The sequence below is a fragment of the Phacochoerus africanus genome, chromosome 11 (genome assembly GCF_016906955.1).
Source record: "Phacochoerus africanus isolate WHEZ1 chromosome 11, ROS_Pafr_v1, whole genome shotgun sequence".
NCBI classification, from domain to species: domain Eukaryota; kingdom Metazoa; phylum Chordata; class Mammalia; order Artiodactyla; family Suidae; genus Phacochoerus; species Phacochoerus africanus.
This window is the reverse complement of record NC_062554.1, coordinates 124,120,222-124,143,631: the sequence shown is the minus strand read 5'-3', so window position 1 is coordinate 124,143,631 and position 23,410 is coordinate 124,120,222. Positions and strand designations below refer to the sequence as shown.

The following is a 23,410-nucleotide window of genomic DNA, read 5'->3' as shown; positions in this document are numbered from 1 at the left end:
TTATGAGCTCTGTAACCTTGAGAAAGTTACTTAAGTAAGACTCAGCTTCCTTTACTATCAATTGGGTTTTGTAAGCCGCAAGTGAAGCCTGTGCACAAGTGCTTGAACCTTGCTGGCTCACTGTGAGAGCTCAATACAAAGTGACAGCGACTCAGGATTAGCATTAGTTGCCCCTCCTACACCGAAAGGGGTTCAGCCTCTGCAACTTCAGCAATTAGATGCATAATTATCCTCAAGGGGAAGCTTGCAAATATGGACTTGAGCTCATCTTTGGGGACCCACAGTGGCAAATAAGCAGTCACACTGGGAAGAAGACATCTTAGAAAGGGCTGGGCGGGTCCTGCTCTGCTTTTCTTTTCTTTTCTTTTCCTTTCTTTCTTCCTTTCTTCCTTTCTTTCTTTCTTTCTTCCTTCCTTCCTTCCTTCCTTTCTTTCTTTCTTTCTTTCTTTCTTCTTTCTTTCTTTCTTTCTTTCTTTCCTTCTTTCCTTCTTTCCTTCTTTCCTTCTTCCTTCCTTCCTTCCTTCCCTCCCTCCCTCCCTCCTTCCTTCCTTCCTTCCTTCCTTCCTTGCTTTTTAAGGCCACACCCAGGGCATATGGAGGTTCCCAGCCTAGGGGTCCAATCGGATCTACAGCTGCTGGCCTACACCACAGCCATAGCAACACCAGATCCAAGCTGCATCTGTGACCTACACCACAGCTCACGGCAGCGCTGGATCCTTAACCCACTGAGCGAGGCCAGGGATCCAGCCTACATCCTCATGGATGCTAGTCAGAGTCCTTTCCACTGAGCCACTACGGGAACTCCTACAGTTGCTTCTTGATGTTTCCTTGTCCAAGTAAGGACCACTTCTCCAGGCTTCAGAAGTCCTTATTCCTCAACCTTCCTTCCAGGATTCTATGTCCCAGGGGACAGGGATGGAAGGAGAAAGCAAGAAAGGATCTGGAAGGACCATGGCTGCCAGAAACAGATGTCTTACCTACAGCCTGTAAGCAGACAACTGGAGAGGGAGAGAAGAGGTATGAAAAACTCTGTTTAGGGGAGAATTATGATAGATTCTAAAGTGGGACATCCACTTTTTGTGTCAAAGGGAACTTTCACAGCATTCAATGATACTGACAGAATGTGATGAATTCTATGGCTTGAATTGTACCTCCGTGTAACAAAGCATTCTGCAAAGCTTTCGGGAGCTAGAATTCTAAGGAGGAAATGACTACAGAGCTGAGAGCAGGCAAAACCAGAAACCGAGAGAAAGCTGCCTGGAACTGGGACAGAGGGAGCACTGAGTGTCCGAGGGCCAGGCTGGCAAGGGCAGGGCCCAGCTGGCCATGAGGCTTTTGCTCAAGGCAGCAGGAGTGGGAGGGTGGGAATGTCACAGCAGAGGACCAGCACCCCACGAAGCCGACAAGACCATTTGTTCATTCTTCTGTCATAAATTTGGAAATCCCAAAGCACCCACTGCCCGTTGGTGGCCGCGCGGCCCTTTCACATGGCATTCCTTTCCGTCTCAGGACAGGCCAGCAAACGAGGCACCATTTTTATAACCATTTTGCTGATGAGGGCACTGATGCTCTGGAGAACTGGCATGACTTATGAAAGCTGGCTTAGGTGGTCCAAGGCAGAGCCAGGCTTTGAATCCAGGATTTCTTTCATTCTTTTTTTTTTTTAATTACATGTTTAAAGGATCATTGATGTACAATGTTGTGCCCGTTTCTGCTGTACAGCAACCTGACCCTGTCGTACATACATATACATTCTCTGAATCCAAGATTTCTGACTTCACAATGTTTTCTCGGTTAAAACACAGGATGAGAGAGAGCCGAGAGTGGTTTAGGGGCTTCCATGAAACTCAGGGCGTGGAAGGGGTACCTCCAAACCCTGGCTCCCTGGGAAACCTAGGGCCATGTGGAGCCCCTCCCAAAGACTTGCCCCAGAGGGATGCTAGAACAGGTGGAGCAGTCTGTGAAAGACGGGCACTGGGACAGAAGGTGTCAGCAGAGGGGGCCCCAGGCCACAGCAGGAGCTGCCAGGTCTCAGCGTCTGCAGAGGGTCCCAAGGGGATGGGCTCCACCCGGCCACATCCGGGAGCAAAAGAAGCTGGTCTGTGGGGAAGGGCTGGTGCTAAGGAGGCGGAGACCAGGTGGGGCCGACATCACGAACAGGACTGGTTACAGAGTTGGCAGGGCCCTGTGCAAAGTGAACACGAGGCCTCTTGCTCAGAATCATCGAGCACTTTGAGCTGGTGACGGCAGAGGATCCAACCGAGCGTGGGGACCTTTGAAGCCTGGGGCTCCGTGGGGTGGCCCAGGTCACATACCCTGTTATATATTGTGCCTGGCTTCACTTCTAGCTGCCATGGCAAATGGAGGAGGGTTGGAAGGGAGGGGTGCTGGGCAGAGGGGAGATTCTGACATCTCTTTCTTCCCCGAATTCACTCTAAATAGCTGAATTATAACAGCCTCTGTTTACCGAGTAGGCATTGTGTTCCAAGCTCTGGATTGTATTATTATTATTATTATTACTCATCCCCCACAACACAATTTTCCATTCAAGAAAACTGAGAGAGGCTGTAAGACCCACAGCCAACTGGAGGAAGGTCCAGATATAACTGTGAGGAGTTCCCATTGTGGCTCAGTGGAAATGAATCTAACATCCATGAGGACACGGGTTCAATCCCTGGCTTTGCTCAGTGAGTTAAGGATCCAGAGTTGCTGTGAGCTGTGGTTATAGGTCACAGATGTGGCTCAGATTTGGCCTCACTATGGCTGTGGCATAAGTTGGAGGCAACAGCTCCGATTCAGCCCCTAGCCTGGGAACCTCCATGTGCCAAGGGCATGGCCCAAAAAAGACCAAAAAAAAAAAAAAAAGATATTACTGTGAAATCGTGGGTTTGGTGTGTGAGATCTACATTTTTTCTTTTTTTCTTTTTTGGCCGACGCTGTGAAACATGGAAGTTCCCGGGCCAGGGGAGGAAGCTAAGCTGTATCTGTGACCTTCACCACAGCTGTAGCAACCCCAGGTCCTTAACCCACTGCACCACAGTGGGAACTCCTTCTTTCTTACATTTTTTTCTAATACATGTTAAAATAAACTCTCTGCCCCATCCATTTTACTTCTATAAATATGTCCTCTAAGAATGTTCACAGATTATGAAATGATGTATACACTATACAAGAACATTCATTGCAACATTGTTATTAGATAGTTAGAAACAACCTGAGTGTCTGTGCCTCAGTAGGGGACCGGCTATTCAGAGGAAAACTACACAGCCATAAAAAAGGAGGGAGGAAGCGCTCCATGTGCTGATAAGGAATTTTTGCTAAGGGAAAAGAGCAAGGTGTGTATCAACTGGTATGTGCATAAAACAGGAGAGATCAGGGGTCTACATCTGTAGATGCTCAAAATCTCCTAAGAGAGAAGAATGCCAATAAACTAATACAAGTGGTTCCTAGTGGGTGAGAAGAGTTGGCGCTGATGGGAGGATAAGGTTTCATACTCATTCACATTGAGCCATGTAAGCACGTTACTTGTCCAAAAAATTAGATGAATTAAAATAATACAATAATTATTATGAGATAAATATTTGTCCACATTCTGCCTGAAATCATCCGGTGACCCCCTGATGCTAGGTGTTCCTAGTTCGGCAACACGGCTCAGATGAGTTTGACTCACATGAATCGGGCAACAGCCTTGGTCAACCCCCATCAAGCAGGTGGAAGTCCTGGACGGGTGGGCTAACGTGAGCGACTGAAAAGGAAATAGAAAGCCCATCATTAAGCCAGGCGCTTCAGTCATTATATGCTGATGACATCCATATTGCCAACTGCATGAAGCCCAGAAAAGAAGCTAAGGCCTGGAGAGAAGGGGCTGTGACCCTTTTCAACAATACATGAGCCATGTCTGCTGTGGCTTTTGAACTAGGACCAGATGGGAAAAAGGACTGAATGAAATGGGGACTTTAGAGACTATGTCTTCTAATCTAAGCCAAGGGCTCTGGGGAAAGAGATGTGAACCCCAGCCAGGTCACGATGGGTGTCCTGGGTGACAGACAGGTGCTGTGGGTAGAAAAGGATGTGTACGAGGATGTTCCAGGTTAGGGAGCTGGTGTCAGTCTCCTCTGCGGGTCAACAGAGAGATCACTCAGGTCTCTGGGTGGGTGGCTGAGTTAAGAGCTAATGGACATAGGGAGTTCCGTCGTGGCTCAGCAGTTAACATACCCGATTAGCAACCACGAGGATTCGGGTTCGATTCCTGGCCTTGCTCAGTGGGTTAAGGATCTGGCATTGCTCTGAGCTGTGGTGTAGGTCAAAGATGCAGCTCAGATCCCACGTTGCTGTGGCTCTGGCATAGGCCGGTGGCTACAGCTCCGATTGGAACCCTAGTCTGGGACCTCCATATGCCATGGGTGCGGCCCTAAAAGACGAAAAAAAAAAAAAAAAGGGCTAACAGATATGAAAGCTGGTTGCACTTCTGTTAATGCAGCCTCGATTGCATTAGCTGTTTTGGCAACCGCATGATTCTGTTGACTCATGCTGAACTTGCAGTCAAGTCAAATGGTTAGACTTCTTCCAACACATTGTTCTGAAGAGCCATCGTCTTCCTCTCTTTGAGCAGTTGAGTTTTTACACTTAGGAGTAAATCTTTACCTGTCTTACCATCAAATTTCAACCTGGAGTTTTCGTGCATCAATATGAGTCAGGCAATATTTTAATTCTGATTCTGGCTTTTTTTGGGGGGGGGATAAGGGAGAAAAAGATAACTTTAGGGAGTTCCCATAGTGGCTCATCTGTTAATGAACCCGACTAATATCCATGAGGATGCGGGTTCTCCCTGGCCTCGCTGAGCAGGCTAAGGATCCGATGTTGCCGTGAGCTGTGGTGTAGGTAGCGGATGAGGCTCAGATCCCCCATTGCTGTGGCTGTGGCGTAGGCTAGCAGGTGTAGCTCCGATTGGACCCCTAGCCTGGGAACTTCCATATGCCTCCGGTATGGCCCTAAAAAGTAAATAAAATAAAATAAAATAAAATAAGAGGAAAAGACAGCTTTATTGCTTTGCCAGGCAAAGGGAGACACAGCAGACTAATGCCTTATAGACTCTGCCCCCCTGACTCTGTTATAGTACATGTTGACACTCTCTCTCCAAGCTTTGAGTCTTTTTGTTTGTTTGTTTTTGCCATACCAGTAGCAGGTGGAAGTTCCTGGGCCAGGGGTCGAATCTGAGTCACAGCTGTAGCAACGCTGGATCCTTAAACCACCATGCCACAGCGGGAACTCCTGAGTCATTTTAAAATCTGATCCAAGTTGCTTATTAAAAGCTTACAAGCACAAGTTGCCAATGATACATAAAGAAGCCTCTATGGGAGTTCCCGTCGTGGTGCAGTGGTTAACGAATCCGACTAGGAACCATGAGGTGGCGGGTTCAATCCCTGGCCTTGCTCAGTGGGTTAAGGATCCGGCATTGCCGTGAGCTGTGGTATAGGTTGCAGACATAGCTTGGATCCCAAGTTGCTGTGGCTTTGGCGTAGGCCATTGGCTATGGCTCCAATTAGACCCCTAGCCTGGGAACTTCCATATGCCACGGGAACGGCTCAAGAAAAGGCAAAAAGACCAAAAAAAAAAAAAAAGGAAGAAGAAGTCTCTACGGATGTACTATTTAGTCAGCTAAATCCTCTATTTTGTCTTGGGTTCCCTGGTGGCTCAAGGGGTTAAGGACCTTGCATTGTCATTGCTGTGGCTCTGCTTACTGCCATGGCTCAGGTTCGACCCCTGGCCCAGGAACTTCTGCATGCCAAGAGTGTGGCCAAAAAAGAAAAAAGAAAAAAAAATTTTTTTAATTGTCTTATCTAAGGAATATCTTGGCCAAATATCTTTCTGATACTTGCATATGGCACCTTCCTGGTCCACCTATCAGTAAAGTCTTCTCAAAAAAGGAAAAGAGTTTGCTTTTACCTGACTTGTTCTTAGTAAACTCATGCTAGTTGCTAAAATCCCAATTCCTTTTCCGTTTCTAAGTGCCTTTGTTTTTTTTGTTTAAGTTTTAAGTGATTTTGTTTAAAAATCTATCTTCTAGAATTCTTTCCAGGGTAAGGCTTTGATGTCATTTCTAGAATCCATGTCTTTTAGGAAACTAGACTCACACTTACCCATCCAACCTGGCTTTTTAACATAGATCCCAGTCTTTGTGGTGAGATCATATTTGCAAAACCTTTCAATTCCTGGGATTTAATGAATCGGGATTTGATAACTGGAATTTCTTTCAAGTAGCTGTCAGCTTCCTCGCCCTCCTCAGTCTGGAGCCTCTGAGTGACTCAGGGACAAAGTAAGAGCGGAGGGGTTCTGCTTTCTCCTCGACATCTGTTGACGTGACGCCATCGGCACTCAGCAGTAACCCTCCCTGCTCTTCCCCTGACACTAAGGAGCCCTTTGTGCTGTCCTTAGTAATTTTTGCAGCCTCAGCTCACTCTGGGCTTCAGCTTTCCCTGTACTCTGCCTTTGATCTCTGTCCAGCCTTTGGATTCCTCCTGAGTCAGGCCCCACCTCCTCCATCATGTGTGTCTGGCCTCCTGAGAGAATCCCCTGGGGGGTCCCATTGCCTCTCCATTTCCTCCATCTCTGAGATCCCTGTGTGCCATGTGCTTGGGTTTTTCTGAGAATCTTCCTTCTCTCTTTAGCAATCTCTGGTTTTAGAGCCTTGGGCCAGGGGCATACATCTAGTTTTCCTTTTTTGATTAGCCAAGACACTTAAACTTTTTTTTTTAACTTTTGTTTTTGTTTTATGTGTGTATGTATGTAGGTATGTGTGTGTATGTGTATGTATGTCCATACCCAGAACATGTGGAATTTTCCAGGCCAGGGATGGAGCCGTCGCCACTGCAATGACAATGCCAGGTCCTTAACCCACTGTGCCACAGGGGAACTCCTACAGTGATTTTAAAAGCGTGTAACCACAACATTGTTAGTGAGGACCTGTTTTGAGAGTTTACCATGTGATTGGCACAGAAGGGAAGTGGAAAAATCAGATATAGGTCCTGTACTTCTGGAGCTTACAGTCTCGTTGAGAAACACTTAAACAAGTCATTAGAATCACATGCAGTTGAGAGTCAGCGAGAGGCTGCTCTGAGAGCATGGGGGAGGAATACGTGATCTAGCTGTTGCGTCAGGGAAGGAGAAGAGTGGAACTCTGTAGCTGTGATGGGCAGAAGCCTGAGATGAGCCCTAATCATCTCTGCCCTGTGTATGTTCTTCCCCTCGTGTAGGCAGGAGCTATGACTTGCTTCTCACCCACAGAAGGTGGCAAAGGTGAAGGGACTTTGCAGCAGTAATCAAGATCCCTAAACAGCTGGCTTTGATCGAAAGAGACATTATCCCGGGTGGGCCTGATCTAATCAGTTAGGCTTTAAAAGGCGTTCCTGCTGTAGCACAATGGGATCGGCAGCACCTTGGGAGAGCTGGCACGCAGGTTTTATCCCTGGCCCAGCACAGCGGGTTGAGGATCCAGCGTTGCCACAGCTGTGGCTTAGGTCGTCATTGTGGCTCAGATCTGACCTCTGGCCTGGAAACTCCCTATGCCACGGGGTGGCCAAAAAAGGAAAAATAATTTTTAAAAAGGGGTCTAGAGATCCGAGACTCAGTGAAGTAGAGACGCTTTCTCCGTCACGGGTCTTAGAGAAGCAAACATCATAAATTCTACAACTGCAAGGACATGAATGCTGCCAACAACACGAGGGAGCTTAGAAGCTGATTCTTCCCCAGTCAAGCCTCTGGATAAGATGCAGTTCAGCCAACACCTTGATCTCAGCCTTGTGAGACCCGGAGCAGAGGACCCAGCTGGGCCATGCCGGGACTTCTGCCCCCAAGAAAACTATGAGAGTAAGTGTTTATTACTGTAAGCCAGGAAGTTAGTGGCAATTTGTGACGCAGCAATGGAAAGCTAATACAATGGTAGCACAGACAGCACTAGATTACAATGTTTCCTGGAGAAGGAGGACTCAGCCCTGCGGCTTTCCGCTCGCGTTGCTGAGTAAGGACACCCAGGTCCAGTTTCCTGCATCCTCCTTGTGAAATCCAGGCTGAGTTTAAATGTAATAACTGGGGTCTCCCTGCCCACCTCCTGAGGGTTTCCTGTCTGGTACTCAATGTAAGTATCCACTGACATGAGAGTTGAGTGCATAGAAAGTATATACTTCCCCCTACTATTAGACGTGTACCTCACTTTAAGCTAATAAGGTGACACTGCCCCATTAAAATGCTATTTATTTTTTTCAAGAAGGGTTCCATTTTCCTAATTTTTGGTTCATTTAACCAGTTAGCGAGAATCTATGGTGCACTTGCCATGTGCTTAGAAAAACACTAACTGTGATGAAAGACAGGCAAATTGAGATTTGTTTCCAGCTTTTAAGGAGCTTTAGAGAGAAGCCTCAGGTGATAGAAAAAGCGGGATGAAACACTAAGCTCTAAAAATGGGGATGAGGAGACACCTGCTGAGCACCAAGGAATAATGAGAATCACGGCTCTGGACGGCACAGCTCCTCCCTCAGAGAAAAAGGAAAGCATGAGGAAGGCTCTTAGGAGTTCCCGTCGTGACTCAGCAGACGTGAGCCTGATTAGGACCTGATGAGACGCAGGTTCCATTTGTGTTAAGGACTGGGCATTGCCGTGAGCTGTGGTGTAGGTCACAGATGTGGCTCAGCTCTGGTGTGGCTGTGGCTGTGGTGTAGGCCGGCAGCTACAGCTCTGATGCAACCTTTAGCCTGGGAACCTCCATATGCCGAGGCTGCAGCTCTAAAAAAGACTTAAAAAAAAAAGGAATGCTCTTAGCTTCCAGCCGAATGAACGAATGCACACAACAGGAACTTGTGATCTGTTACCAAAGCAACGTAAATCTTGCTTGTACAGAATTTTGAAATAATTTTGAAGACACCGAGCTGAAACTTTTATCCAGCCAATGTCTTAATTTATTCAATAAGTAATGTTTTCTGAATAGCTATTATATCAAATGCTGTGCCAGGAATCAAGAATACAGTGGCGTATCTGAGAATTTTTTGTTTGTTTATTTTAGGGCTGAACCCATGGCATATGGAGATTTCCAGGCTAGGGGTCGAATCATAGCTGTAGCTGCTGACCTACACCACAGCTCACAGCAACGCCAGATCCTTAACCCACTGATCGAGGCCAGGGATTGAACCTGCATCCTCATGGATGCTAGTCAGATTTGTTTCTGCTGAGCTACTATGGGAACTCCCAATCTGTGAGAATGTTTTAAATGATAAATGACAGAAAACATTATTCAAGTGGCTTAAAGAATAAATAGGTTTCTTATCTCACCCCAAAGTAAATCCTGAGTAGGTCAGCTCCAAGATTAGCTAATTGAGGAGCTTACTAACCTAATTATGGACCCAGGTTCTTCGTGGTTTTTTCATTCTCTCTCCTTAAAACAATGGTTTGTTCTTAGCGGTCTCTCCTCATGGTCACAAGATAGCTGCCACTATTCCAGGCACATCTTCGTAGCACAGTCTAGGGGAGAAACTAGGGAAGTTTCTTCCCTTGTGTTTGTGTTTGTTTTTTTTAATCATCAGTAAGAAAAAAAAAAAATCTTTCCCAGAAATCCTCTGCAGACTTCTCCTGACATCTTATTATTAACTAGAATTCTCTCTCATGTCTGTGGTCAAAACCAGTCCGACGCCCACACCCTGAGGGAGTGTCAGGAATTTCATTCTCCTGAAGCCCTGGAGAGTGGGGACTTGACCAGAATGGGGGTTCTACGAATGAAAGGAAGGGGACCGAAAGGTGACTAGGAAAACAACCGCCTAACAGTATCAATGACTCGTAATTAAAGACCATGGCACAGTCTCAGCATCAGGGGCAGAAACAATCGCACAGATGATAGTGGCAAATACTGTGGCCCAAGAGAACTGTGTGCTGGGAGAGTGAGAGCAAGGTGATGGCGGGGAGGTCATGGATGAGGAAAGGCCACCCAGAGGAGATGAGTGATGAGTAGGAACCAGCCGGCAGAGGGCTGGGGGGAGAGCATTCCAGGGAGAAGCAGCCCTTTGAGGACATGAAAGGAGACAGGTGCGAGGGAGCACTGGGATGGATGGAGTCAGGGAGGGACATGGGAAATGGTGTGGAATCTGGGGTGAGGGCAGGGTCCTTCCTGCACCAGGAGAAGGAGTTTGGATGGTACCCTAAGAGCAGTGCAAAGGCACTGAAGGCTTAGTACAGGGGCATGATTTGATCCAAAGTGACTTTTTAGAGGAGTCTGGCTACTCCGTGGCCAATAGATGAGTGAGTGTGAAGAGGTTAGAAGACCATACGTTCCTCCACCAGTCAATGGTGGCTTGGGGACAGGAGGAAAGTGGACAGAATTGGGTGTGGCATCGCTGGGTCTTTGGGGGATAAAAGGATGGGGCAGCCTCAGGACCTCCCCCACCCTCATCCCAGGCGAAGATTGGCTAAGACACACATGCACGAACTTCACTCCACTCCAGTGGAGCACATTGAAGTCCCACGTGGGCGTTCAGGAGAAGGTCAGATCATGGGTTTGGGGGTTCGGGTCTGGGCCTATTTCAGCACAGCTCCTGGGGGAAGGAGACGTTGGAGCAGGGCACCAAAGGCTGTGCAAGGTGAGTTTGAAGATGCCTTTGTGGCAGGGGAGCCCAGCATGGGCCAAAGCAGAGAGGCAGGAAATGAAGGCCTAGGGGGAGAGGAGCAAACAGTAGCGTTTGTAGGGGTTTGTGAAGGGTGATTGGGGAAATAAGGCTGGAAAAGCCTTGGGCATTGGCCTAAAGAGAGTTCTGGGAGTTCCCATAGTGGCACATCGGAAATGAATCCGTCTGGTATCTATGAGGATGCGGGTTCAATCCCTGGCCTCGCTCAGTGGGTCAGGGATCTAGCATTGCCATGAGCTGTGGTGTAGGTCGCAGGTGCAGCTTGGGTCTGGAGTGGCTGTGGCTGTGGCTGGCAGCTGTAGCTCCAATTTGACCCCTGGTCTGGGAATGTCATATGCCGCAGGTTCAGCCCTAAAAACCAAAAAAAGAAAAAAGAAAAAAAAATTCTGTGGGCAGAATGGAATAATATTAAAAGAGGGCAAAAAGAAGTAAAGTCTAGCTCAGCTATAAAACCACGTGGTTTTTCTAGAAATAATTAATGTGTTACTTGCGTGTTAACTGTCCACTAGATGGAAGAGCAATGTCTCTTCCTGCCATCACTGCTACCTGCAGGTCATTTGCCAATGATTTCTAACTTCTTTTTGGAATATATCCCTTCATCCTTTATTGAAATATTGGTGCTGGGGACCCTAGAATAAAAAGGCATGGGCCCAGCTCTCAAAGGGTCTAAGAGGCTGGGCAGATGAAAAGAGAAATGGCAACAAATGCAATTGTTTGGGAAGAGGTGGGCTGAAGGAGGGGAAGTTCTCCCTACTCCGTGGAGTGTGGAGCTAGATTTCAGACAGGTGGTGACATTTAATTGGGCCGTAAGGGATGAGTAGGAGTTTGCCAGACAAACAAGTGAAGTGGGCAGGCCTTCCAAATATAAGGCATGGTTTGTACAAAGGTACACGTACGCACGCACGTTTTCTCAATTCTCATACCTTCAATCCTACAAGCCTATAGAATGGTGATAATTGGTGAGGGCTTTCAGTTGCTACAGAACAAGTGTTGATATCTAAGTATTTGACCCTCAGAATTGCATTTTACCTTAACTCTACTTGGGTGGAGAGCAATGAACAAGAAATCAGGATTTTAGTAGGTAAAACTGGGTATACCCTCTACTCCCAATCATTTTACTAACTTTTCCTTTTCCAGGACAGCAAGGGAAGGAATCTGTGTTTGGGGGGGACTAGTAAACACATCAGTCATCAATGAGACCCTTTGTCTCTTCAGTTTTTCACAGAAGGATGGAAGAAGTCATAGTTTGCTGTTGTATCTGGCTCCTAATTAGGAGACTGGTCTCCTCTGAGCTTCCTAAGTGTTCACAAAAGTATCCCCGACCCAGATGGACACCCAAGACCATCCTGTCTCAAATTTGTTAATTGCCAATTTTAGCTCAAGATAAAAAAAAAAAAAACACATACATGGAGGAGTTTCCATTGTGGCACAGCGGAAACGAATCCGACCAGGAACCATGAGGTTGTGGGTTCGATCCCTGGCCTCACTCAGTGGGTTATGGATTCGGCGTTGCTGTGAGCTGTGGTGTAGGTGGCAAATGCGGCTCAGATCTGGTGTTGCTGTGGCTGTGGTGTAGGCCAGCAGCTACAGCTCCGAGATTGACCCCTAGCCTGGGAACTTTCATACACCTTGGGTGCAGCCCTAAAAAGCAAAAACAAAACAAAACCCGTATATCGAGACCCTCTATGAGGGTATGAGGAAGTAAGCAAGCAACATTTAAGACTAAAAAAGAAGTACTCTGACGTCCAACACTCCCATTTGAAAGGTTGTCCTGTGCCTGGGGCTGAGCCCTGGCCAGAAGCCCCGCCGCAGAGCGGGGTGGAAGAGCGGGGGAAGTTGGGGGTGAGCACAGAAGCGTTTTTGGGGAACTACTGCCTCACGCAGTATCTGATGCACTTCCTCTCTCCTCCACACACCGCCCGCTGGCCCCCTCTCTCCCTTTCTCTTTCTTTGCTCTCAATGCAGGCTTAAGCGTCAGTTACCAAAACGTGGGGACATTTCCTGCGGCCGTCGCAACACTGAGAAGTTGTGTTAAAGGAGACTGGGCCCCATTCGGAGCTCCAGGCTGGGAAAGTGAAGGCTGGGGGCAGCTCTGCTGCACGGGAGACACCTGCTCGCCCTCTCCCGCCTCCAGGCAGCGCTCAGGGCCTCCTGGTTTCACCCCACCATGTCCCTGGCTGAGGCCATCAGACTCTGGAATGAAGGGGTGCTAGCAGCCGACAAGAAGGACTGGAAGGGAGCCCTGGACGCCTTCTCCGCGGTCCAGGACCCCCACTCCAGGATCTGCTTCAACATTGGCTGCCTGCACACCATCCTGGGAAACATGCCTGAGGCCGAGAAGGTGAGTGGAGGTACCTGTGCTGGCGGCCTCCCCAGGCCTTTGTAATTAGTTCTGTGCAGGGGCTGCACTGCAGAAAACCTCAGAAGAACAAAAGTGGCCCAGGCCCCACCCACCCCCAGAAATCCCCCTTCTATCCACCTGGGGAGGGGCCTGGGCGCCAGCAGTTTTGAAAAGCTTCCCCGGCGGTTCTAACAGGCAGCCTGGCTGGGAACCACTAGCTGTGGGTTATGCTCTCCTTTCTTCTCCATTTATCACATTCCAATCATTTTGGAATTGTTAACACCTTTTTGAAGACTCCCCTAGTTATGCTTTTTCTTTTTCCTATCAGCTGCAGGCCATAGCATTTTCTACCTCTCTGCTTCACACCTGACTTTAAAGTACCTTGTCTGGCTTTCCAAGAAGTTTCTGTGTGTGAGCTTTGCCTGCCCAAGAGATCAAGAGGAGGCGCTTAAGAAAAGTCAGTTTCGGGGTTCCTGCTGTGGCTCAGTGGGTTAATGATCCAGCTTGTCTCTGTGGTGTTACTGGTTCAATCCCTGCCCAGTACAGTGGGTTAAGGATGCTGCAGATGTGGCTGGGATTTGGATCCTTAGTCCAGGACCTTCCGTATATCATGGACCGGCTGAAAAATTTAAAAAAAAGGTTTCATCTCATCTCAAGTGATTATTCTGATCCATTATGTGGGGCACTCATTTAAGGATTCTGAGGCTGGTGGCGGGAAAGCAGACTGTGATTGATTAACGATGACTGTGGACAGATGTCATAGCATTTAAAAAAAAAGATTTTTTTTTTCCTCCCTCATGTTCCCTAGTATGGGGATGAGCATTCTCAACAATCACTTTTTTGGATTGGTCATGAGCTGGAAAGGGTATGGAGCTGGGAAGCAGAAGATCCAGGATCAAACGCCAGTTCTGTCTCTCTCTGGACTTTGGGTTTTCAGGAAGTCCTGCAGATGTCTGACACTCAGCTTCTGGAGAAGTCAGATATCACAAGGATTGAGTAAGGCACCAACTATTAAAGTGCTGTGTAACTTCACACCACTGGGTAGATGTTAGCTCTTAATCGTCCCCCTTTTCTGTGAGTCTTTGCAAGGCGGTGTGGACAGGTGACTGACTCCCCAGTCCCTTGAAAGCGCTGGTTGCTACCACAGCCATCCTCACCCTGACAGAGGGAGGAAGGGACCATTTGGAGTAGCCAGGCACCTGCCCAGCCTTGCAGAGTGTGGGGTCAGGAGCCCAGGAGGGCTCCTCTCAGGGGCCCGCCCAGAGGCTGAGCAAACAGTACTGCAGATTCCAGGGGCTGCTGGAGACAAAGCGCACACTGTCGGGGAGACGAGGTTGGCAAAGCTCAGCAGCTGGTGCGGGCGCAGCTCTGCCAGTGGGCGCTGCTGGCACCGGCTTCCTCCTCCTCGGGCTCCCGGACGAGGAGGCTGTGCAGCCCTGCTCCCCGTGCGCCCTCCCTCTCCCTCCTAGAGGCGTCTCCCTGGGTTCCTCTGTTTCTGGCCTCGCATTCTCACTGCCTTTCTTTGGTTTTATGCTTGAGTCCTCTCTCCTGGCCTTCTTGAATATGAATTCTTGTTATCATTTTAATTGTATAATAGTTCCAAACAATGGGGAAAAAAAAGGCCATGAGAACATATACATTGATAATCCCCTTCATTGTGTATTTCTGCAATTTATGAAAAAATACAATGTTGTCTATAACATTTTAATATGTTATTTTCAAATTTGATCACATTGATTAATCCTGTCAGTAATCTTGAAAAGCAGCTCTGACCACCCTCAGTTTACAGAAGAGGAAGCAAAGGATCAAGGAGATTAGGTAACCTGCTTCGTGCCATGCCACTAGGAAGTGACAACACAGGGCGTTTGCCCCAGTGTCTGATCCCTAAGCCCCCTGTCGCCTTCAAGATGCCAACTGTTCTCGTGACCCTTCCTGCCTCCCTCTGGCTCATCTCCCACCTCCTCACCATCTGGCCATTCTCCCCACAGGCCTTCACCAAAAGCATTAACCGAGACAAGCACTTGGCCGTGGCCTACTTCCAGCGAGGGATGCTGCACTACCAGATGGAGAAGTAAGTGGGGGAGGTACGCAGGGGTCTTGGGTGGCTAGACTTGGCCTTTGAGAAGTAGCTTCCCAGCCTCTGCTGGGGAGCCTGGCTGGAGCGTCTCTGAGCCGTTATGCAATTATTTAGCATGAGGTAGACACCCTCCCTGGGGAGGGAAGGCAGGCCTGCTGCCCACTTACAAATCAGCTGAGTCACTGCTCACAGTGAGCCTACATAACCACTACAGGCTTGGTGTAGCACCCCCCAGTGTCCCTGGTGACTCAAAGCCTGGGTGGAGCTGGTTGCACCATTGGCCAATTAGGGAGCACGCGTGGTGGTCTGCTGCTATGAGGTACTGAGCTGTCAGAAGATGGGGGTTACCATGAAACCAATCAGAGCCTTCCTCCTGGAGTTCCTGCTGTGGCTCAGCGGGTTAAGCACCTGACTAGTACCCATGAGGATGTGAGTTTGATCCCTGGCCTTGCTTAGTGGGTTAAGGATCCGGCATCGCCCTGAGCTGTGGTGTAGGTTGCAGATGCTGCTTGGATCTGGCGTTGCTGTGGCTGTGGTGTAGGCTGGCGCTGGCAGCTCTGATTATACCCCTAGCCGGGGAACCTCCATATGCTGCAGGTGCAGCCCTAAAAAGAAAAAAAACTAAACTAAAAAACCTTCCTTCATTTTTGCAGAATGTCTTTCCAAAAACCTGGTTTATTCCATTTAGTGAAATATAATTCAGCCACCAAAATGAGAATAGGCTAACATTATATGTATAAGAATATATTAACAGATAAATAAGGACTGTACATCTTCATATAGAAAGAAGTTTGTAGTAAATATTAAATTTAACGTAAATCTCAAAATAGTATGCATAACACAACCCCATTTCTGTTTCACAGAATAATCTGAAAGGCCTTAGACCCAAACATTGTCAGCTGCTCTCTCCAGGGGGTGAAGTTGCAGGGATTTCCATCTTCTTCTATCAGCCTTTCTGCATTTTTGGTGTAGTCGACATGAAATACTTGGTAAAAAGACAAATAGAAAATGAAAGCGAATCTCAATTCCCACACCCCTCCCTCTCCCAAATACCCTGATAACAAACATACAAATAACAAAGAAAACAAATTCTAAGTGTCGATTTTAAATGTTTTAGGAGCTGGCAAACTGACCCCTTGTAGAAATTGTTCCATCAGCGTGCACAAGTTCTAGAGGAGGTTATTCAGCTCAGGCTAATGAAAGACTTTCAAAGAGTGAAAATGGTCAGGGCCTGGCGTGTGCACGTGTGCATGCACGTACACAGCAGGTGAGCCAGGGCTTTGGGGAGCAGAGGGGAGGCTGCAGAGAATGTCTGGGTACTGGGCAGGGGTGGGTTGGGCTCTGATCCTCCGCCCTGAAAGGCTTCAATCCTAGGGTGTAGTCAGAAACCAAGCCTGCGAGGCTGCTGTGCAGAGCTGTTGCTAGGGGCAACCACCAGGCGCTCAAAGGATTTCCAAGGTGTAGTTGCAGTCGGTGACTTGAATAAGAGCAGGAGTGAGGTCTCCCTTAAAGAAAAACTGCAGGAGTTCCCTTCGTGGCTCAGCGGTTAATGAACCCCACTAGGATCCAGGAGAAGGCAGGTTCGATCCCTGGTCTTGCTCAGTGGGTCAGGGATGCAGCATTGCTGGGAGCTGTGGTGTAGGCTGGCAGCTGTAGTTCCAATTCGACCCCTAGCCTGGGAACCTCCATATGTGAGGGTGTGGCCAAAAATAGCAATAAAAAGAAAGTAAAACTGCAGACACAGAGGCCCTCTGGGAGGAGAAAGCCTGAAATTGAGAGAAGATACTCGAGCCCTTCTTTTTAGTGGCGTCAGGTCTCTGTCTCCCTTCTTCAGATCCTCCTCGGTCCACCCTTCCTGCATCCCCGCCCCCCTCCAGATGTGGAGGATATGTGGGCAGGTCTGTGCACAAATCTCCTAATTGATCTTAAGTCTCAAAAGACCAACTCTTAAGGTTACCCTTTAATTAGCTCTAACAACCTCTAAGGAGGAGAGACAGATGGCAGAGAGAGGAAGGCTCCCAGAAGACAGTTCTACGTGAAATGCCCAGAAGTCCCAGCATCTGAAAGGCTCATTTCCTGAGCCAGTCAAAAAGATCTTAGAAAGATCCAGGAATGAGACCCAGGATTCAATTATTCTGTGATCATCGTTAAGTCTCAGAGAAGGATCTACCAAATTTTATCTTTAATTCGGCAGTTATCTATTGAGGAAATGATATAAAGAAGGCATTATTCTTGGCGCTGAGCTGCTGTTTTAGCTCAATCCACTGGCATTGGTGTCCCCCCACCCCACATTCAGCTCCTGATTCTTTCCCCTTTTATCACTATAGCAGTGGGTTGTTAAATAGCAAAATCTGTAGGCTATCTTCCCATGAAACACACACAACCATATACATCATTTTATGTGCAGTTTCAGGGGGTTCAGTGTCCCCGTAACCCATTGATCGAGGCCAGGGATTGAACCCGCATCCTCATGGATACTAATCAGGTTTTTAATCTGCTGAGCCACAATAGAAATTCCAATACAATCGCTTCTTAATGAATGTGTTAGAAATTCTTTCAGCAGGTCCTGTCTGAAGGTGGAAATGAAACAGGTGTTTTTTTCTCTCAGTGTTCCCCACTTTCAGGTGTTGTTGGGCTGCTCTTCTGTCGTAAAGTCCCACCAGATCAAAGCTAGAGTCGTTCTGAGCAGGCAGGTCGAGTCTGAGGGCTGGCTGAATCTCCCCCCTCTGACCCTCGGCCCCTGTCATCTGAAAGGGGAGGGGAGCTCAAGGTGCCTTTCAGATCCTGACCTTATGAATCTTAGGGTCCTGATGAGACCCTTTAGGCGGAGCTGCCCAAGGAGGCAATACGTGAAACGAGAAAGGATGGGGCCCCAGCCTCTGGCATGGAGGTGTTTGATATCTCGATTCGTTTCAGCTTGCTCACTCTTTCCATTATCCCCACACAAGTGTGCGGGCTGCAGGAGTCTAGGCCGCGGGAGGCACTGGCAGTACAGAAACAATTGGGAACTTGGGTGGTTACTAAGAACCCTTTCCAGGGATCATTACAGAAATGAAGATTAGGGGCCCTCTGTGGGGCTCAGAGCTAGAGAGGCGCATCAGCGAGTAGCCGCTGTACTGCTGAGCCCTGCACAGCCAAGGTGCCAGGCAGGGTGCCATTCAGCTGTGTGCATGAGAAACCCCTGGGCCTGGCCTAGGGGAACCGCGGAAAGCTGCCAGCACCTTGGCCTCGTAGGGGACACCTTGGGTTGCAAACAGCATGGAGGAGAACTCCTGCAGAGGCTGGAGGGAGGTGGGAGCTGAGCTGCACCCCACCCCGCCCCCGCACAAGGGGCTGAAGGCTATTTTGGAATTTTCATACTGAGGTTATTCAGACCTGTGCAGTGGGGAGCTGAGCTGTGCGTCAGAGCAGAGGCCCCAGGGGAGCAGCTCTGGGTAAATAAGGGGCGCTGAGGAGAAGCCAGCAGCAGGCAGTCAGGGCGATGCTGTCAAGGACAGGTTTAAAGACAGACAGCTGGCAGGGGGACCCATCCCATTTTAAACACAGAGCCGTTTTTGATTTAACATCAGTTTTTTCTCCCGTCCTCCCACTCGGCCCAGATCTTTAGCCATCGTGATGGGCAGAATCAGGAGGAGGATGTTGCAGGGCCAATGCAACACCAGGGAGGCACAGGTGGTGTCACTTCACAGCTGAAAGGCATCTGCGGGGCCAGCACTCCGGGGAGGAAGGCACACCTGCCGGGAATGCTGACAGTGTGCCCTCCGAGAGCTTCCTTGCTCCCACAAACAGGCAGTGGGATGCGAAGTCGCATCTGCCCAAGAAACAGGACACCGGTGTATCTGCCAGCCCCCTTCTTGGCTCAGTGAATCAGAGCCAGTCCCTCCATCTTCGAGCTTAGAAAGAAGGACCAGGTGTGCTTGCTCTCTCCCCCACCAAAGGATACGTAACAGCTTGAAGTGCTTCTCACTTCTTAAGGAATGGCCTGTGTGCGTTTAATCGGTTTTACCATCAGCTTTATTAACGAGGATATGTTAGCAGAAGTTATCCCTCTGTTTTACATCCAGGCCGTCTGCTCCTGCTGCTCCCATAGCCCCTGCAGCTGTGTGAGTTATTTCCAACCAAATGATGACAGGATGTCCAGCTTCCCCCCTCAGCCACTCTGGTACCTCTTATCCAGTCTGCCCTCCTGGTCAGCTTCTACAACTGTCTCTTTTTTTCTTTTTCTTTTTTTTTTTTTTTTGCTTTTTAGGGCTGCACTCCTGACATATGGAGGTTCCCAGGCTAGGCATCAAATCAGAGCTGCAGCTGCCAGCCTATGCCACAGCTATAGCAACTTAGGTTCAAGCCACATCTTCGACCTACACCACAGCTCATGGCAACGCCGGATCCTTAACTCACTGAGTGAGGCCAAAGATCAAACCCGCATCCTCATGGATACTAGTCGGGTTCATAACCCGTTGAGCCACGATTGGAACTCCCACAATTGTCTATTTTTTTCTCCCTTTAAGAGTTAAAACAGCATACAGTGTTAAGTAAGCATGTAATAAAAGATTGGTATATGAATTTAACTGCCAGAGTTTTAGCAGATGAAAAATACATATATTAATAATATGAATTATCGTGTGTGCCACTCTCCTAAGCATCTGAATATTTCATGTAATTATTAGTCTCTAATTCTAAAGCTGAGGAAACAGGGAGTTCCCATTGTGGCTCAGCAGGTTAAGAACCCAACATAGTGTCGGTGAAGATTCGGGTTGGACCCCTGACCTCCCTCAGTGGGTTAAGGATCCTGCATTGCTGTGAGCTGTGGTGTAGGTCACAGATGCAGCTTGGATCTGATGTTGCTGTGGCGCAGGTTGGCAACTGCAGCTCTGATTTGACCCCTAACCTGGGAAATTGCATATGCCACAGGTGCAGCTGTAAAAAGAAAAAGGAAAAAACGATGAGGAAACAGAGACATTAAATAACTTGTCCTTTGTCATTAGATAGTAAGTGGCAGAACCAGGACTCAAGTCCATGTGGGTTTGACTTCAGAAATTTGATCCAGGACCACATATGAGCAAGCACGTCATGTTCTATGCTCCTTGAGTAGAATATGCTCCTTGTACACTATGCACTTCTTATCATGTCAGCGAGGATGCTGAGGTAAGGGAAATAGTTTTGGCAGGGCCTCCTGGTTGCAGGGTTGATGGATCTGCTTCCGGTCTCTGGACCCCTGTCCTGGGGCGCCCTCATTACACCAAACTGCCTCTAGAGGGCCCCCACCAGACTGTGTCCAAATTCCAGGCTTACCTCTAAGAGAAGCCACACGAGGTAGCTCTGGGTCAGACAGTGGCTTAGGGACTTTGGGTTCAGCTGCGGTGGGAGCCACAACCAGACACCTAGATTTGGTCCTGCCAGGCCAGGGATGGGGGTGTATGTGTGTGGGGGGGGGGGTAGCTTGGTGTTTGCTGCTCCTACCCCCTGCTGCCCAGCAATGGCTCCCTGTCACCAGGGCCTCTGTGGAGGTCAGGGGCAGGCCTAAGCCAGCCTGGTCCAGGTCCTGTCCACACCCCCGTGGGCACTGTCAGTATGGTCAGCCCCATTCTTGGCCATGAATCCAATTGCAGCAGCCCTGGTCCCCCTTGAACCAGCAGCACAACACCAGCCCAACAAAGCAGAAGGGCAGTGCCCATAGCAGCATTAGAAATGCTCTCTGGCTTTTTTTTTTTTTTTTTTTTTTCCTTTTCTAGGGCCTCCCCTGCGGCATATGGAGGTTCCCAGGCCAGGGGTAGAAACAAAGCTGTAGCCACCAGCCTACACCACAGCCACAGCAACGCAGGATCCGAGCCGCATCTGTGACCTACGCCACAGCTCACAGCAGCATCTCTGACTTTCTTGATGGTTTCTATATTCTTTTTCCCAAAGTGTGTGGAGGAGGAGGGTAGAGACAGGAGACTACAGAGACCACTGAATTAAGAGCTAAGCTGGATTCAAAAGAAGCCAAAGGAGAAGGCTCTGGGCGGGAGGGGGACGTCAGAGGCTGTGAGGAGGCCCCTGAGGATCTGTGTCAGGCTCGCCAGGGACGCGGGGTTGGGGGGAGCATGAGGCTCTCTTGGGAAGTGCCAAGCTGTTGTCAGAAAGGTGGGAGCTGCGTGCAGCCAAGAGAGACGAAAATCCCCACGCCTGCTGGGGGGCTGGCAGGGCTGTTGGGCCGCACGACCCCAGGGGCCGTGTTCACACCGGGTCCACTGGAATCCTGGGCTCAGTGTTGGTGAAAATCCAGAGCAGGTCAAAAGGGATGGAAACGGCTCCTTGTCCCAGGGAGACGGATGGGCAGAGGGATGCCAGCAAACATGTTATTCTTTCTTTATTCCTCCGTGCCCTGAGCTGGTTTCTTCCCTGCAGATACGATTCTGCCATTAAAGACCTTAAAGAGGCCTTGACTCAGCTTCGAGGGAACCAGCTGATCGACTACAAGATCCTGGGGCTCCAGTTCAAGCTGTTTGCCTGTGAGGTAAGGCGGAAGGGCCCAGCCTGGGCTGAGGGGCAGTGACAGCTCAAATGCACTGTGCTCTGCTGATGCTTCCAGCAGGAGTGTTCTGTCTTGGGACTCAGATTTTCCCTTAAGAAGAGACTCAGGAGTTCCCATCGTGGCTCAGAGGGAACAAATCCCACTAGTGACCATGAGGACACAGGTTCGATCCCTGGCCCCCCTCAGTGGGTTAAGGATCTGGCATGGTCATGAGCCGTGGTGTAGGTTGCAGACAAGGCTAGGATAAGGTGTTGCTGTGGCTGTGGTGTAGGCTGGCAGCTGTAGCTCTGATTTGACCCCTAGCCTGGAAACCTCCATAAGCTGCGGGTGTGGCCCTAAAAAAGCCAAAAAAAGAAGACTTAAGATCAATGACTTCAGGCTCCTCATGGAGTCTTCAGTTACCTGAGGGCATGCATTTTATTCGTGTAAGGCTCAAAAGAACCCTGTAGAAATGAGTTTGCTGGGCTCTCAGAAGGGAGGCTTGGCTGGTCACAAGTCTATTGGCCTGTGAAGGTATTCATAATAATTTGCATAAGTCAAGTTGACAGGCTGTTTGCTCCACATTATACTAACAAATCCAAAGCCACGGTTTCACCGTCCACACAGAACCTGCTGTGATCTCGCTCGGTTCCCGAGTTCATGCTCTTTGCGATGAATGGTCTGGCCTCATGTACTTGATTGATACCCAAAGAGAGAGGAAGGATAACTCAGCACCAAGCTGTCCCCTCCTGGTCAAAGCCCAGCTCAGGGCCCACAGCGAGGAAAGGTTTGCACAAAAGGATAACTTAACGTTCTGTATGCCCAGAGGGAGAAGCATGAATGGCTCAGACTTCACAGGTTCACATACTTTTCCCAGCCAACCCTTCCCACTCTCCTTCTAAACCCCAAATACACACCAGTAGCTTTCAGACTAGGATCCCTGCAATGGATAGACAATGAGGTCCTACTACATAGCTCCAGGAACTGTATCCAATCTACTGGGATCAATTATAATGGAAGGAATACTTTTTTTTTTTTTTGTCTTTTTGCCTTTTCTTGAGCTGTTCCCACGGTATATGGAAGTTCCCAGGCTAGGGGTCGAATCGGATCTGTAGCCACCGGGCTTCACCAGAGCCACAGCAACTTGGGATCTGAGCCACGTCTGCAATCCACACCGCAGCTCACGGCAACACCGGATCCCTAACCCACTGAGCAAGGGCAGGGATCAAACCTGCAACCTCATGGTTCCTAGTCGGATTTGTTAACCACTGCGCCATGACGGGAAACTCCAGGAATACTTTTTTTTTTTTTTTTTTTTTTTTTTAAGTGTTGGAGTTCCCATCATGGCGCAGCGGAAATGAATCCGACTAGGAACCATGAGGTTGTGAGTTCGATCCCTGGCTTTGCTCAGTGGGTTAAGGTTCCGGCGTTGCCGTGAGCTGTGGTGTAAGTTGCAGATGCAGCTCGGATCTGGCATGGCTGTGGCTGTGGCATAGGCCAGCAGCTGTAGCTCAGATTTGACCCCTAGCCTGGGAACCTCCATATGCTGCTGGTGCGGCCCTAAAGAGCAAATAATAATAATAATAATAATAAAATAAATTTTTAAAAATTAAAAAAAGAAAAGAGTATGTGTATAACTAAGTCACTTTGCTCTACAGCAGAAATTAGCACAACATTGTAAATCAACTATAATTAAAAAAAAATCTTTATTTAGAAGAATTGATGAAAAAAATCCCCTCAGGGCACAGTGTTTAGGGCATTAGTCTGCTACGGCCTCTTTTGCCTGGCAAAGCAATGAAAGCTATTTTTTCTCCTTCGCCCCTCGCAAAAAAAAA

General features: G+C 48.7%; 1 protein-coding gene across 3 annotated transcripts in view; it reads left to right on the top strand.

Annotated features, from left to right (window-relative positions):
• Positions 1-834: 834 nt before the first annotated feature.
• The window catches only part of NCF2 (neutrophil cytosolic factor 2), a 42,926-nt gene continuing 20,350 nt past the window's right edge, over positions 835-23,410 (top strand). Inside the window, exons 1-3 of one of the 3 annotated variants that reach the window (XM_047754438.1) lie at positions 835-1,017; positions 14,994-15,076; positions 21,470-21,578. In XM_047754438.1, coding sequence (XP_047610394.1) covers positions 15,054-15,076; positions 21,470-21,578 — 132 coding nt within the window. In that variant the 5' untranslated portion in view covers positions 835-1,017; positions 14,994-15,053. Of the gene's footprint in view, positions 1,018-7,642; positions 7,867-12,583; positions 13,006-14,993; positions 15,077-21,469; positions 21,579-23,410 lie in introns of those variants that run through there. The other 2 variants (XM_047754437.1, XM_047754436.1) reach the window with 2 other exon arrangements.